Source organism: Nipponia nippon, unplaced genomic scaffold, assembly GCF_047370975.1.
Source record: "Nipponia nippon isolate SJK-2023a ecotype South Korea unplaced genomic scaffold, ASM4737097v1 scaffold_3, whole genome shotgun sequence".
NCBI classification, from domain to species: Eukaryota; Metazoa; Chordata; class Aves; order Pelecaniformes; family Threskiornithidae; genus Nipponia; species Nipponia nippon.
In genome coordinates this window covers 113,114,148-113,130,864 of record NW_028262347.1, presented here as the reverse complement: position 1 = coordinate 113,130,864, position 16,717 = coordinate 113,114,148, and the positions used below count along the sequence as shown (strand labels likewise).

The following is a 16,717-nucleotide window of genomic DNA, read 5'->3' as shown; positions in this document are numbered from 1 at the left end:
TCATAACTGCAATCCTGTCTTGGTAAAATATCGGGGGTTTTGCTTTTGTTTTTTTCTTTGATAGCCATGCTGTAAAATCACAAACTTAGTTTATAGCATAATGGTCACATACCTTCCTTAATGTTTGAATACAAATATACGTTTACTTGTTCATCTAGTCATTTTGACTTAAACCCATTTATATAAAAATCAGTATCTCATTTTTAAAATTCTATACTACATATACATGTAAAAATAAATGAAGATAATATTCTTTATTAGAGAATATTCTTTATTATTAGTTCTTAAGGAATTTAAGAACATGCTAATTTTCAAAATGTTGACTACTTATTTTGTAATAAGGTTCTAGTATGTTTATGTTGTTATTCTTAGAAGACTTGGTGCAAAAGTTGGGTAGTACATCAGAAACTGAGTTCTCCCATAGGAAACTGGTAATTGAAACTAGTTGCATACTTAAAAAAAAGTAAATTTTAAACTGACCAGAGAATTTTCTGTCTCCTCTTCTTCATCCTCATCTTTACCATCTTCAACTTCTTCTGTAACTTCAGCCTTAGCTTCTGCAATCAATTCTCTTATTGGTTTATTGGAAGTAACAGTAACAAATGGATGCTTGTGAAAATAAAAAATAAGCACAATATTAAGTGCTGACATCATTGTACACAGTGGTAAAATCATAACTTGAAAGAAATACAACTTCAGAGAAATGTAACTTTGGTTCCCTCAAACTTGAAGGTTCACAGTTAACATTAATAATGACTGTCCTAATGTATTTTTTTCTGCCTAAGTTTTAAAATCAAAACATTTGTATTCAAATATACTGTGTAAGTAGTCCAACAAACTTGCTAAAAATACAAATAATTCACTTATACTGACCTGTTTGACAATCCAAAGAACAGAAGTAGAAAGATTTTTTAAAAGGTTATTTTTCCTGGAAACGAGTTTCATTTCTTTTCAGTTCCACAGTTAAATTATTTTCTGATAAGCTTTATCTAGAAATATTCTTTCTAGAAAAAACCTGCTTTGTGTTTAGAATGCTTTTTCCTAACAAGAACATAAAATTCTACATTTTTCTTTAAGAGGAAACAGCTACCTGTTCTTCTACTGTCTGAATCTTCTTTCTCTGCTGGGCCCTGCTGCTTAAATCTATGCAACATATGCCAGATGTATTCTGGATAAAGTAAATGCATGCTGACGTTAAACAGAATCAAATGTACCTAGGCACATCTACTCCTCTTTAGCTATTCTGCAGTGACAGCATTACAGAGGAAGGCTGAGCACTAAAGCTTTTAAAACACCTGTCAGCAATTGACTACTTACGTAAATATCTCCTTCATCCATTATAAGTATCGAAGTTTAAATACTTATGCAAAGTAATTAGTTATATTACATCAAAATACATAAACAAAGAATTTCATCTGCACTTGGTATCATTTAATCAGATTTTGCCAAATAAGGATCAATGCAACAATGTTAAAAAAAAGATTATGTACGAACACTTCATTTGAAATTATTTAAATAGTTAGTATAATACTGCTCTGCTTTTACAAAATACAAAATATGCCTGCCTTTAAACAATAGTTCTGAACAATTAACTCTTCCTACCTGTAGAAGTTGAGTTGCGCTCCACCTTGCATCTACATTCTTTTCCAAACATTTCTTCAGAAAATCTTTAAAATCTGATGACCTACACAAAAAGCAAACAGGTAGTGGTTCTTCTTTTGTCTTGACATCAGACTAGGGCATAGTGAAATATTCTGTTGCTTTCACATGCATCTACACTGCACCTCCAGGTCCTTCTATTGATTTAGGAAAACACAAAGACAGTACAGGAATGCAAAGACCAATGTGGCGCAAATACAATCTTTAAAATGTTTGTCCATTTATAGAAGAGTTTACTTTTGGCTCTGGATTTATAATACACCACATCTGCTATATCACTAGCTGAATCACAAAGATATTAAAACGACCAAACAGATAATGGCTTTTTAAAATGTTTTCTTAGTATAAAAATACTTTAGTCTCCTTTCACCCGATTTTCTTTTTCAGATGGTTTTCAGATCTTTTACTACATTTGTAAAAAGCTATTTTGCATACGTTTTAATGCAAAATCTGCAAAATATTTCAGTATAAAAGCTGCTAGGCAGAACTACAACAAAAATACTACACTCCCAGTTGTATAAGGAGAGAGATATATATGTATGTATACATGTACAAACAAACATATATAGAATATGTACCTGACTTTATGCATAAAGCTAGTCCCATAAAGTTCAACAGGTCTATGCGCATGAACATAAGTTTAGGAAATACATCACTTGGCATGCCTCATACTCAAAATCTACAAATAGGGGTGGGAATGTTGTAAATAAAATACTAACCATTTTGAAGGCTGTGCTAATGTAGGCGGATCAGATTTTGCTATTTTCAGAAGCACTCGCATTGGATTTAGTTCATGATGAGGTGGCTCTATTTGAGCCATTTCTATTAAAGTAATGCCAAGAGACCAAATATCAGCCTTGTAATCATAAGGCCTGTCTTTAGAGGTCTCGCACATTACTACTTCTGGAGCCATCCTGCAAAGAGAATAATGAAGTACCAGATTAGAAAATGCAAGCTTATCTGTTCTGAAAAAGGTTCTAACTAGATCAATTCACTGAAGGATTTTAAGAAGCACATCCTACTCTCACTTAATATATATTGTATCATGCTTTTAATATTAACAACAAAGGTAATATTAAGATATTCGTTCATACTAAAAAGTCAACAAAACAGTGCACTTACCAATATGGTGTACCAATAAAAGAATCTCTTCTTTGTATTGTTCTTGTGTTTTTAGCTGATACTCCAAAATCCGCTTAAAGCAAACAGTAAAATGCTATTAACTGGGTGGTGGAAAACATATTATATTTTTATATTTTACAACTGTCTTTTAAAATGTTCTATGTTCCAGAGCAAACATTCTGCAGTATTAAAACTTCAAAGTGAGATAAAAATATTTGTGTTTCGATAACTGAGTACCAAGGTTCTATAGCATTTCTAGTAAAAGATACTGAATAAACGTTATTCTCCATTGCTAAAAAAAAAAAAAGTGATGCTACTGTTGAGTTGTGTGGGACAAGAGCGATGCATGTATTTACTGTAAGAAGAAGTGGGTTAAAATATTTTAATCAGAAAATAACTTCTTTAGCCTATGAAGGCTGTATTCCTCAGACATGGCATTAGCGCTCTCATTAATTCAACAACTAATTCAATTTTTACTTTCAGGATTCAAATTCTTATAAAGCTACATTTTCTCTTTATCTTACGTGTTTCCTTCCACACGACTCTTCACTTTACATTAAATATCTGAAAGCTCGCATATGCACCTTTGATGTAACATCCAACCAAAAATCAACTTTATCTTTGCAATTAGTATTACTTGTCTATAAAGCACTACATTTCTCACTTAGAAAAAAAGACGACATTTAAGTAAGTGTTATATGCTTATTATAGATGTAACTTTCTTAATGAAGATCTAGAGATTACAGCAAAGGGACAAAATAGCCATATGCTGCAGTCCTTAATCTGTACAAAATTACTCGATGGGCTCAACAGTTGAGAAGCCTAATTTTGCCCTGTGGAAAAAAAAAATAAGGACTAAAAGAGCTATTTGTTCAAATGCAAAATCTGAAATCTTGAGGGACTACAGATACTGAAATCATGAAACTCAAATCCTTATACAAATAAAATGCAATGAAGGAAATCTGTTTCCATTCACATATTTGTAAAATGAGGAATTACCCATTTCCGTGTGTACCAGAATCAAAATACAAATAGTTTAAAAGGAATAAAATGCTCTTTCAAGGGATGCTGTACACTTTTCAAAACTAAAGTATATCTGTTTTTAGAAATCTTAATTAGCAAACCTGAATACATCACTAAACATATGTGTGGAAGAAATCTCCCTGTGGTCTGAACTGTAAAGTAGCATCTTGAGAGCCTGCAGTGCTGTGTGTATCAGCTAAGCCAGACAAAATCTTAAAATAGTCCAGTCTGTACGAAGAGGAGCCAGGGCACGTGAGGCAAATAAAATGAACAGAAACAAATTATTCTCTCTCTGACCATGAGATTCTTGCTATGATCTGTGATTTTCTTTTTTTTACAGTAGTACTAAGAAACCAAGATAGTGGTTCTATTATATTTATAAGGCCTATGAGACTGAGCCCATCACTACATCTTCAGGCTTCCAAGAAAAGCCAAAACAGTAAACTTACCCATACTTTGCAGATGAAGAGAAAGGCACATGCAAGTGTTATACGTACAAGTAAATCTTGTGCAAGGGAATCCATGCAAAAAGCACGGATATTCTTAACCTGTTGATGTAGCAAAGCAGGTTCTTAAATATTCTCAACTTCTTAACAGAAATGATGCACTATACCTTGCAGAGGCTCTGCAATCAATACGAGTTAGGTAGCGGATATATTTGTGAATTTGGACATGTCTTGCTTCCATTTAAAAGGAACATCTATATCAAGGCTGGGAATTTAGAGCCCCAGTTCACTGCGGTGATCTTCTGATTCTCCTTATGTTCACCCTCCGTGTAACTTGCATCCAAAGAAATACAACTAGTCACACACATCATGTAGACAGAAGTTTTTGAAACCTGAACGGAAGCTGCTATGTCATGGAACTATGACATTGGTAGAGCCACTGTAAAGGCTGACAGCTTATACACATTTGCCCCTGCTGAAACCCTGAATAAAGTGGATCCAGACAATTCCTGTCTTTTCCTGGCTGAATGCTGGTCACCACCAGTAGTCCTTTGTCAGTTCTTCATGGAGGAATCCTCATAGATTCCCTACCACATCAGAGGGAAAATGTGGATGAGTGCTTAAATTCAGATAAAAAAATAGCAATCAACAATAGTAAGCTTGTATTAATTTTCTTTCCAGTCTGTTCTATCTTCATTTCAGTGCAACAAACAATTAAAAAAGGCATGGAAAAATGAAGCTGAGTAATTAAGATTATTACTTCTCTCAATAATGGAAGAGACAACAGTACTAGGTACTGGGTTTTGGTGATTGCGAAGAATGTTCATTTTCTAAACTAACAACTTCAAAGGGAAGTTCTAATGCTACCATAGTAAAGATAATTAAGAACATTATACTAAGAAACAGTAGGACCTGTGTCTGACTTTAGGCAACTTGTTACAGATATTGATATGACTCCTACCCCTGCTGATTCTGAAGTCTGAAAGATGTGCCAAGTACTGTTAGGACATCTACTCAAGTTTGTTTAGTTTGGGTTGGTTTTTTTTTCTTTCTTTCTTCATAGTAGCAACCCACTTACATCTGAAAAAGCTCTCATTGCCTGACTGATACTTAAATAGGTAAATATACTGAACTCTGCCAAACTACAGCCTAAGAAAAATACCATTATAAGGCCACACAAAGTTCTGGGAAAGACTTTTATATGCAACATGCTTACCTAGTTTAATATCTCCATCTAATGTGAAAAGAATATTGCCAGCTTTTAGATCTCTGTGGATGATCTTATTTTCATGCAAGTAGTTCAATGCTTCCAGTGTCTGCCTGCACACCACTTTGATCTGGGGCTCTGTTAATGGCCTTTCAAGCTCTACAAGAGAAAGAGACAGAAATAAACAGAACATTTTTACATTTTATGTTGTTTTGTGTTCATAGCAATCAGTATAGAGGTATATGTGAAAATTAATTAATCTGACAGACTCTGAACATTGTATGTCAGAAAAACTTCTGTCTTAAAATATTTGCTCCTTTCAGTAAAAATTTCATCCCCTGTACCCAAAACCTCCCTCATTATGAACTATGTATACCTACTTATCTGAACTGTGAAAAAGCTATACCATTTAGAGATTGATTCTTTTGTATGGTACACCAAGATGTTAAAAGACTAGATCCTTTACTTACTGGTATTAACATTCACCTAATTTGCGGAATAAGCACAGAAAAATCTGATTTTAAGGTTGATGCAATATAAAAAATTATCACAACGTAATTTGGAAGATGGCAGGGGAAGGGGAAGAATGAGATCCTGAAAAGGGCTCATATAGATGATGTTATAACAACACAGCTCCATAAGCATATGAGAACAACTCATCACATTCACTTAAAGGATCAAGACAAAAATGTGTTTTGAAAAGTAAATGAACACTTTAAAAACGAGAGAAAATTAATTTAACTTAAGAAGTTATGTCCATAGATATAGGTGTAAATGCTAATTTAAAAACCCCAACATTCAACACATATAGCACACCAATTACATAAATATTTGCATTTCAAAACAATATACATGTGAAACAAGTCTTAAAATATACATATATTACAATTTTAAGATGTTATTAAGTTTATTATTTGAAATAACTTATTTACCCAACATTACTGCATCTACTGCTCCACCTGCACAAAATTCGATCAGGATCTGTATATAAAAAAAAGGATACACAAATTACAAATTAAATAGTTCTCCTGAACTGAACCATTGATAAGGGAGCATTATTGGGGAACCTGAGTTTCAGACTATTTGGCCGTGACAAATTATTTCACTAACCTCTGCAAAATATTGGTACTGTTACCCAGCTAAAAGTAGGGCTGTGCTCCTCAATCAAATTATTTGAAAAATGCTTGGAGATCCTCAGACAAAAGTTTTAATCCAAAGACAAAATTGCATAATAAAACTTATCAAACATAATAAAACAGTCAGCTTGAATCTGACTCATTGTAATGTGATTTATATAATCCCTGCAAACTCATTTCTTGATTATTAAACTATATTTCCATAGTATAATGTCTCTGACTGAAAAGTCGAAGTATAAGAGCTACATGATTTTCCAGTAGCAGATGTTATCTCCTCTGTTGTTTCAGATGAGATGAAAATATGCAAAAAATATCTTAAAAGTTACAGGAAATTAATAAATTCAGATGTTTACATAAATTCTGCTCCATTTTCATTGATGCCTACAATACATCAATGCTTTTATCCCAGAATCTAATAATACTAGAACAACTCCATCTCCAGTTCTCAGTTTCAGTTTGAAACAAAAATTGCAATTATTTTCGGGCACAAACTATGCTGACATGTAGGACAGAAAGAACATACACAAAGGAGAAAGAGGGTAGACAAAGGGAATGAGGAGGGCAAGAAAGAGGAAAGGTCATCCAAGACTCACACCCCACCCTTCCTTATGTGTTTTTCTTCTTTAATTTGAACTTTAAATTATAATTTTTAGTCTGACAGCCAACAAGCATTTCTTGTCAGAATCCTAACAGTCAATATTCTGGGAAATAATATCTGAATTTTTTCCTTCAGAGTACTTTTAAAATCAGAGTATAATTGCCCGTAAAAAAGGAAACCTCAAATTACACCTTATGCCATAACACTTATATATACACCACTTACGTTACATTTTACTTCAAATTACTATTATAATTAATCCTCACAACAATGGTACTAACAAATGTATTATATAATGCAACTCTTTATAAATGCTTTAAACCATTATTCCATTTACATGCTTCTGCATACCTACTGCCAAGTTAGTTAAGTGTGGGAAATGTAAATAAAGAATTTCTTTCTCCAAAATTTGCTGTTTGATCTGACAATCTGACAAAGGTGTCTGGTAAAGAAATTGTATTTCTAAAACTGTAAAGCAAAAACATATTTTTATGTCCAACTATCATTCTTTTCTTTTTTTCCTCCACTAAATACTGTTTACTTACCACATCATTATAGCCTTCCCTTTGCCGCTTTCATGCTTCTGCATTTCACTGTAACTATATATCTGCAATTTTATTTTTGAACTATTTACTCCTCTTCTATCTTTATTCTGCCAGTGAAACCTATCCACTCAGTTTCATATTCTGCTGTTATGCATACTTGCTTTCATGCTGACCTTTATGCATAGAAATTTTTTCACTATTCTGCTGTTTTATACAGTATCATTTTACTCTGCATTCAGATCACACAGTTTTCACAAAGCTTATCAAAACAAATCTACATCAGGAAACATGGTATTACACTTCCATTGTTTTCATGCTTAAACGATAAAGCATGTTTGTAGGACTCCAAGGAAATTTTCTTTTATTTGTTTTAGGTATCTTTTTTAAATTATAAACTCTTTTTTTTAAAAAGCATGTATTCTTCGTACAAGTCCAAAAGCACTTATAAATATTGCATTGGATCACCTAAAAGAAAAAATTGTATTTTCATAGCTAAAGCTATTCAGTGCCCAGGATATAGCAGACGAGTGACGTACAGTCATACATATGCCCACTATACTTCTGTGTACAAGTATCTAGATTTTAAGTAAATTAATTATGGTTCAAGTCCTAGTAAACTGTCCTTCCTGGAAGTACCGATCAATTCACTCGTATCTAAAAAACATACTTCACAGGCTGACCTTTTCAGCACATTATTTATTTTTCAGCTGCGGATTCTGAATCTCACTCCAAATTGTGCTAATGTAATTAAAATCTGAGTCCTGCTGTTACAAATAAGCACTAACTCCATACACCAAAACGAACTGCCAATTTTCAAATTTTAGATTCAAACTTCTGACCAAATGACTCAGTGTAGCTCAATTTTACAATGCCAATTTCCTAAAAGTCATACTCGTAATTTACAAATTAGTTTTGAAACTGAATAGTTATCACAATAGTGACAACCCAGAAGAAATGACTGACAAATGATCTTTTAATAAAGCCAAGAAAAAAAATGTAGTTTCAATAACCTTTTGAAATAAGTAAATGCATTTAGAGAAGAAAAAATACCTACCCACAGATTGTTTTCATAGTAGAAAGCATCTAGGAGCTTAACAATATTAGGATGATCACAGGATGCTAAAATATCAATCTCAACCATGTAATCTTCAAGTTCTTCTTCTGATTTAGTATCAATCACCTTTGCAGCAGCCAGTACTTTTGTTTCTTTGTTCTGAGCCTATAAAGAAAAGTCACAGCAAACATATGTGAATTGCACCAGACAACTGTCACCAACAACAAAAAACAACAAAAAAACCTCTCTTGACATTTCCGTACTACTTTCCTGACTTTAGTTTGCTTGTCTACAAAAAGAGAATACCTGCATATTAAAGACTAGATAAATTCCATCAGAAAAAGGATTTAATAACTTTTCTCAAGGTCAAGAAACAATGAAAGACAGGAATACAAAAACACTTAATTCTCATCACATTCCTTAAACCATCATGCAGTATAGCTTAGGGTCATTACTATTTTGTACTCCTAAGATGAAGTTCTGCGCTGCTCCTCAAAAAACTATCTATTAACACTTGGCAAGGAGTATTAAGTAGCCTCCACCCTCTCGTTTCTGACTGCACATTCTTGCCCTTCTGACACTCCCCACATTGTGGCAGCACAGCTGTTCGCAAAGCCACATAGAAAAACAGATCCTCTACCAGTAATCAGTAGGTTACGCTCTTCTTCAGCCAGGGACTGTATTCAAGCTCCCACGTTAAAAAGCTGCCAAGGCATCATTAATTTGTGTGGGCATTTTACTCTCTTTGCTTCAGAAGTCTAGGAGCAATTCCACAGATGGCTACTCATTGCAGCTGGCCACGCTGAAAATGCTGCCAGCCTCTACTTTATTGCTCCACACCTTAAGGCCAGGGAGCTAGAACTGCTGTAGTGATAAGGTCAACTGGAGAACAAGTAAAATTTTGACTGAAAAGCAAAAGGAAAACAAGACCTTGGGTACAGAATTTTTTTTAAAAAAAGCATTCCTGCTATGCATTTAATTATTCTTTGGCTTTTTTTTAAACATAAGAAATTACAAACAATTAGGCTGACTGTTATTTAAATAGCAAAAAAATTTCAGAAACCAGTTGCTGTAAATACTTATTCACAGAATATTGCTGAGAAACAAATCTAGCAAAACTAGGCAAGCCGAGATTTTTTTTTTTTTTTAATATGTGGGGGATAAAGCAAATATTAAACACACAGCCTACATATACACACATAAAATTATACACACTTTCTAATTCTCTTGCAAGTTATGTTTGAAGGAATACTGTAACTTGGAATTTAGTAAACTTTAAACAAGAAGGTATGTTTTCTCAAGCCATCATAAAAACACTAGTTTGTCAAGGCATTTCCAGTTTTTGTGTCTGAATAAATGAAGTTGAAGGACTGAAGTCTACTTCACCAATGATACATAAAGACCATCAAGAAAAGGCCTAGATTTACTCCACCTAGCTTTTGACATTCAAATGAAATTAAATGAGAAGTAGGGACATAGGCTCTTTCCAAAGCAGCAAAAGACAAGAACCTTCAGGGGCAATTCTGACTCCTGATGTGCAGCATCACAAGGCGGTTCGTCCTGTCTCTGCTGTGTGGCTGCTGCACGGGGCATCTCGGCCCCAAACCTGGCTGAGATGAACCCAGGACAGGACACAGCAAGAATTCCAAAAGCTGACTTTTGTCACCTAATCTCATATACTAATATCAGACAAAAGCTGATGTGAGACAGCAAGTAAGAATTCTTAAGAATGATTTCCAAGGTCTAAATATTATCACTTTCACAGACATAAATAACTCTCTCAATGTGGCAAAACAGAAAAAAAAAGATTTAAAGATTTAAAGGGTTATGATAACATTCAGTAAAACAGCAGTAACAGCAACACACACTTATAAGCATAGTCCTAGCTGGTTCATCTTATGTTGAGGGTAAAGGTTTTCTGTAACATTTATTTTTATCTCAATATTTTTTCCAAAACAAAAAACAGCCAATCTTCCCAACCTCAATATTTGCCCTCCCATTTTTAACAACAAAGATAAGGGATCTGTATAACATTATTTGAAAACAAACTACTGAGAAGTTTTCCAACACACATTCTAATAATAAAAAGTTCTGCTTAATAACACAAACATCATTTGTTTTGGTTTCACATTTTATAGCAAGAACGAAAGACCAACCCTTCCTACTCTAGAGCGACACTGTAAAAAAAACATGAAAGGTGAAACAGATGTCTGACTCCACAACAGAATTAGACTTGGTAGCTTTACATGTGCAGAAAAGTGGTTGTTAAAGCAACTTTCTAAAGGATTCAAATATTAACTGTACATTTACTTTTTTGAAACATGCATGGCAACACACTCTCCATCACACCTTACAAGAAGGACACTTAAAAAAAAAAAAATTCTGAAATTCAATTTTACACAAATTTGCATGTAAACTATATAATGGTAATAATATTTTGTTTAAATAAAACTATTTTAAACTTCTACATCAGGAAACAATAACAGATGTTACCGTTTTCAGATTCAGTTTCACCTTTGATAGAGAGAGAGAGAGAGGCACTGGTAAATTAGCATGCATGATTACAAGCTAGGAAGTTTGCTGCATTTATAGCATATATTGCTTTTTTTCTATTCAGAGAGTGACTACTTTGTCTTTTGATTTTTCCCAGATCCTTTTGCTTGGGGTAACTAGAAATCCACTTTGAATAAGTTTCTTTTATTTGCTCCTTGTGGTAGCTCTATTAAAACACCTCATTAAAAACCAGAAGTGATTATAGAGACAGTATGATTATCTTTATGAGCATCTTAACAATTATAAACAAAACAAATGTTTGCCTTTGTTCTGACTTTAGATAGTAAAATTTTGTAGGCTAGATCCAGACGCTTTTTCCAGTTCTCAAAAGAAAAAAGCTTTAGAATTAGAGTATTTCCACTGAGTATTTCTGAGGACTGATAAAACATTTTAAGTATACATCAAGTTACACTTGAAAATAAAAAAAAAAAAAACTTTGAATATTTTAAACATTATTTTAAAAGTTCCTTTTGAATAAGACATTATTCATCTCCACCCCACAATGCACTCTATAATAAATATCCATCTATGTGACTTGCTGTAAGAAGCACATAAGAAATATGCTCTTTCGAACTGTGTAGGAAAGGATTTTACTGTTCATGCATAAGATTTATGTAGCACTGTATTGCATGTGAAACCACCCCCCCCCCCCCGGATTGAGAGGAACAAAAAAGCATTTACAGCTTTGTGTGGGTATGTTTGTTTTTTCTAGACTGGCTGAAGTCTTTTTTCTGCCACATAACATTCTCCAAAGGTCAGAGAAGGAGCAAAAATGTTTGTGTAGATGCAGTCTTGATCTGCATATACTCATTTTGCATTTGGGTACATGAACATTTAAAGTCAAATAACCATTCATGTTAATCAGAGGTTCTGCCCTTTCAAAATAGGTTCTGTACTAGTAGCCCAGCTCTTTCTTCCTATATTTTAGCTCTCAACTACCAATTCAAGTTATTCCAAACGCTCTGCTTAAATACATTTGATTCTGCTTCCATGACAGGCGATTTAAGCTTCAGTCCTACACTAAGAAATCCAAATGGGCATCTTCAATGGTTATGGTTCAATCCTGCCTTATGTGGAGACAAGGAAGAAAGCGGGGAGAAAGATTTTCTTTCTTTGCATTAACAAAATTTGATCTTTTTCACAAGATTCATACACAATGGTTGAAAACTGCATTGGAATAATTCATTCCCCCAAGATCTGGCTAATGAAATATGACATAGATGTTATTAACTAATACATACAACAATACATAAATACTGCAATCCTTCCACCAAGACTTCTATTTGGATTATATATTTAAGGTTACTGCAGCAAACATTAACTTACAGAGAGATAGTATGCACAAGGGAATAGCAAACTATGTTACAGCACGGTTCTTGCAATGGATGGCACAGTCTCATTAGCAGAAAACACATAGAAAAATACTCTTATTCTTCTAATTCTAAGATAAAGTACTTTTAGAAAGATGGATTGTAGGTTTGCATAGAATAAATACGATCTTGTAAAGCAGAACTTGCAAACAGCTTCCTGAACCTAAATCCCTCACGAATGGCAATGGCATCTAATGCACAAAAATGGTGCAAACATTTGAAAACATATCAGTACAAGAAATAAGAATAACCACTCTACACAAAGCTAGGATCTGTGAGTATGTGAAGTCAGTGACTCCTCCCTATCAATACTGAAATTTTATACAGTATCATATATCCAAATATAAGTTCCAGAGCCAGAAGCTTTGTGAAGAGACTGATCGCAGAATATTAAAAGGCAGGTTTGCTGTCTGGGCACTCAGCCAAGACATTGCATATTCCCAGCCATGGACAGCAGGGAGAGCAGAGCCACCGTTCCAGAGTAATAGGATTACAGCTCAGAGAGAACTCATAGTCTTTCATCTTTAGATGACCAATATGAAGTTTCAGCCTTGGTTGTGAGGAGCTGTTTCAGTTTCCTATCACCAGCAAATGTTTCCTTCCCAACTGTGCAGCTCCCCTCCTGCAATGTGGCATGCAGACATCTAAAAATGAAACACTACTTATAGCTGAAAAAAGTTAAGTATGTCCTTCATCTACGGTTCAGCCAACAGGAAACAAAGCTGAGATACGAGATAGAAAATTGTTCGTCACCTTTCTTCCTGATCTCTTTTGAGATGTTATATAACCACACTGCGTGTTTTGCAGGCAGCAAAACAAATCAATTAAGCAGCTTTTCCTTTCTGACTCATTCTTCTCAACAAAAGTATAGTCATAACCATAGATCATCAAGGTTGCCAAAAAGTGAAAAATACGCACAGCCCTAATCAGCAAAAGATGTTTTTTTACACATAAGAAGCTACACTTTCATGTAAACCTGGGATTGTCAGATCTAGCTCCATAAATGCTTTCTGATGATGTCTGAGGAATCAGTACTGAACAACTGTCCTTGTACAACACAAAGGCAAGAGCTGTTTCTCAGAGCTATCAGAAAGCAGTGGCTTTCTTAAACATATGAACCAAGGAAAAAAACTTGCTATAATTTCAGATTTTAAGAGCCTGAGCACATAAATCTGTAAGAAGCAGTGTGGCCTACTGGAAAAAACTACACTGGATTTTGTTTTGTATAAATTTACTATACCATATTTAACATTGTCCCATGCATTTTGAAACTAAAACTCCATGACTGACAAGTATCGAGTGTTCAAACTTCTTTTCAAAACATGGAAAGGTGTTCTTTATTAGTGAATTTTAGAAAAAAAAATCTACTTTAATTAATTGGATAAAAGAAAACATTAATTCTAACATTGAGTGTTGAGAAATGTAATTAAAAGTACCAGTTTGAATTAAAGAGCAAATAGCTACCTCTGCAATATTAAACCACAGTTTTTACAATAAATCACAAGTTAGGCCAATGAAAGAGATGGCAACCTCCACAGATTTCTGGAAATTAAGATAAGCCAGTCATTTCAAAGAAGCTACGTTATTTTGCACCAGTCTTCACTGCACAATGTTTGAAAATACAGTAATAATAATAATAAAAAAACCCACTATAGAGAATTTCAGTTTTTTGTTTAATTATACATATGGTTGGCCCAAGGAATTGAAAACCAGCTAACTTCAGTTATACCTGCTAAAACTTGTTGAAATGACTGTTACAAAAGAACTATTCAGAAGATAATGAAAGGACAGTATCTACCAAATAGGATGATACACCCTTCAACTACAGATGATCAGCCAAAAATTCTCCCTGCCTGCACAATGGATCATAACTACCTACTATACAGTTTCTTCTACTGAAGAGATGCTTAATGCCAGGGAAAAAATACTGAAATAGAAGTGTAGATAAAAGCGTCTCTATTTCCTACGAGCAAATAGTATTACTAACAAAGTGGAGCCCAGGGTTCAACCCAGACTACTGAAGTGCATCTTTATGATACTGTGGTCTGGTGCTGCCTTTGTGGCTACACTAGTTTTGGAGCGGTTTCCATGACAACTTCACTCTTTTAACATTATCCTTGTTCTTCGTACTTATTGTGGTTCTTCTGCTTCCTCCATAGTTGGTTTCTGAGGATTCCACAAGTTATTTTTGGGAGTGGTATGGAATGTAATTTTCATGTTTAACCTCATGATTCCCTTTTTGTATTTTCATTAATTCTGTGGTATTTTGCATACTAGCTAAGCAGTGTTCCCATCCTGATTCATGCACTGTGTCACTGAAATCAGAAGGAATATATATATACAAATTTGAAAAGTACCAAGGCTGAACTGGCAAATACGTGCAAAATAACTGAAACAGTCCCTTAGAGGAAATTTAACAGAGGAGAGTATATCAGATTTTAGCATCAGTCTTCTTATTTAAGCAAATATGTTTAAAAAACAGAATAAAAGAAAAAATAAAAATTGCTAAACATTGGCAAGAAAATCTCCAAAACATGCTATGCTGTTTTATAATAACACATTATTATTTTCCTTTATCTTGTTGCACGATAGCTCACATAAAAGCAACAGGAAAAACCAGCTGACAATATTGGGAAAACATTTGTAACTAAAGCATTAAGTGGTGCCAGAGATTTAAGTGCAAAGGACTGGTGTTTTTTTTCCTAAATTCAGTTATAACAACTGTACATACTACTTGAAAAGCAGCATTAAAATACACAACTGCGCATTACAAACAACTCCTATACTTGAGAAGGGGGAGCTGTGACAAATTAAGATTTATCCCTGCAGTGCTAAGCTGTTTTGCCAGTATCTTTCATCTGCAGAGGACACTAACAGTTGCCAGCAGAAGTTCTCTCCGTATTACCCAGCACCAGACGACGTCAGCCCCAAACTGACTTACAACTTCCCATGAAAGAGAGCAGCCCAGTGTATATTCATCTTGGATTACAGATATCCTACAGTTATTTATTCAGTCTTGTGTCATTTGAAAAAAAACGAAAAAACAAACAAAAAAACCCCCCACAAACATAATGCTTACTGCTTATTAATTTACAAGTTTTAGTCCCTACAGCTTAAAATTAAGTCTTTATTCCAGCAATAAACACAGCTTTATTCCTGATAACAGAAATTAATAATGCTTCCAAGAAACCATTATATCAAGAAATAATTTTTAATCAAACAACAATTGCTAATTCTAGCTGTTCACTAGAATTACTTTTAAGACAACCAACAAGCCAGAGTTGAAGTTGTCTCCAGACTGCTGTTTTTTCAGAAAGGTATCATGCTGCCAGGTTGACAGTTGAGAATTTTATTATTTGCTCTTGATAATTTTATGATTTGTTTGAACACAGGACTTAAGAAACCTCCAATTCCTTTACCTGGGAGGATTCTATGTTATAATCTTTCTTCTAGTTATTTAACATCTCTAACAATGCTTTAGTTCACTTGAGATGAGATTTCTTTCAATAACTCTGTAGCTAAGAGAGCCCAGTGTTGCTCCTGCTAACATCTTTTCCCAGAGAGACATTTGGAGTTGTAAAAGCTAACTCTGCAGCTTTCTGCAAACAGATAGACCACAGAGCATTTTGGCTTCATGTAGCACTAAGTCATTTTGTTTACTAGCACTTTACAGACTACATAGTGTACATTCACAGATGCACACGTATCAACCTAGTATACTTTTTTTTTTTAACATAAAGCGGCTAGGCCAACCCACAGTTCCTCCTTACCCTGTTCCTTGGAGATAGGTTACAAAACAAAATTGGGATCTCCTCTGCCCACAGCCTTTAACCAGATCAGATACAAGATGGCTACAGCTGTTTGCTGACCCAGCACAACTATTCATGTATAACAAAATAACAAAAAAAAAGCACATCCAACTTGAGCATAGAAAATTCTGTCTTTCCAAACTGGAAATGAGCAAGTCAACAAAATAATAAAGAAAAACGACAATTTCTTTGGAC

General features: G+C 34.2%; 1 protein-coding gene across 3 annotated transcripts in view; it reads right to left on the bottom strand.

Annotated features, from left to right (window-relative positions):
• Positions 1 to 16,717, bottom strand: part of SLK (STE20 like kinase) — a 51,942-nt gene that overhangs the window by 21,028 nt on the left and 14,197 nt on the right. For all 3 annotated transcript variants that reach the window (XM_087764464.1, XM_009476026.2, XM_087764465.1), the window contains exons 2-8: positions 8,791 to 8,955; positions 6,390 to 6,438; positions 5,467 to 5,616; positions 2,782 to 2,854; positions 2,379 to 2,573; positions 1,603 to 1,684; positions 481 to 609 (exon numbers count right to left, since the gene is read on the bottom strand). In XM_087764464.1, the coding sequence (XP_087620590.1) occupies positions 481 to 609; positions 1,603 to 1,684; positions 2,379 to 2,573; positions 2,782 to 2,854; positions 5,467 to 5,616; positions 6,390 to 6,438; positions 8,791 to 8,955 (843 nt within the window). The remainder of the gene's footprint in view (positions 1 to 480; positions 610 to 1,602; positions 1,685 to 2,378; positions 2,574 to 2,781; positions 2,855 to 5,466; positions 5,617 to 6,389; positions 6,439 to 8,790; positions 8,956 to 16,717) is intronic.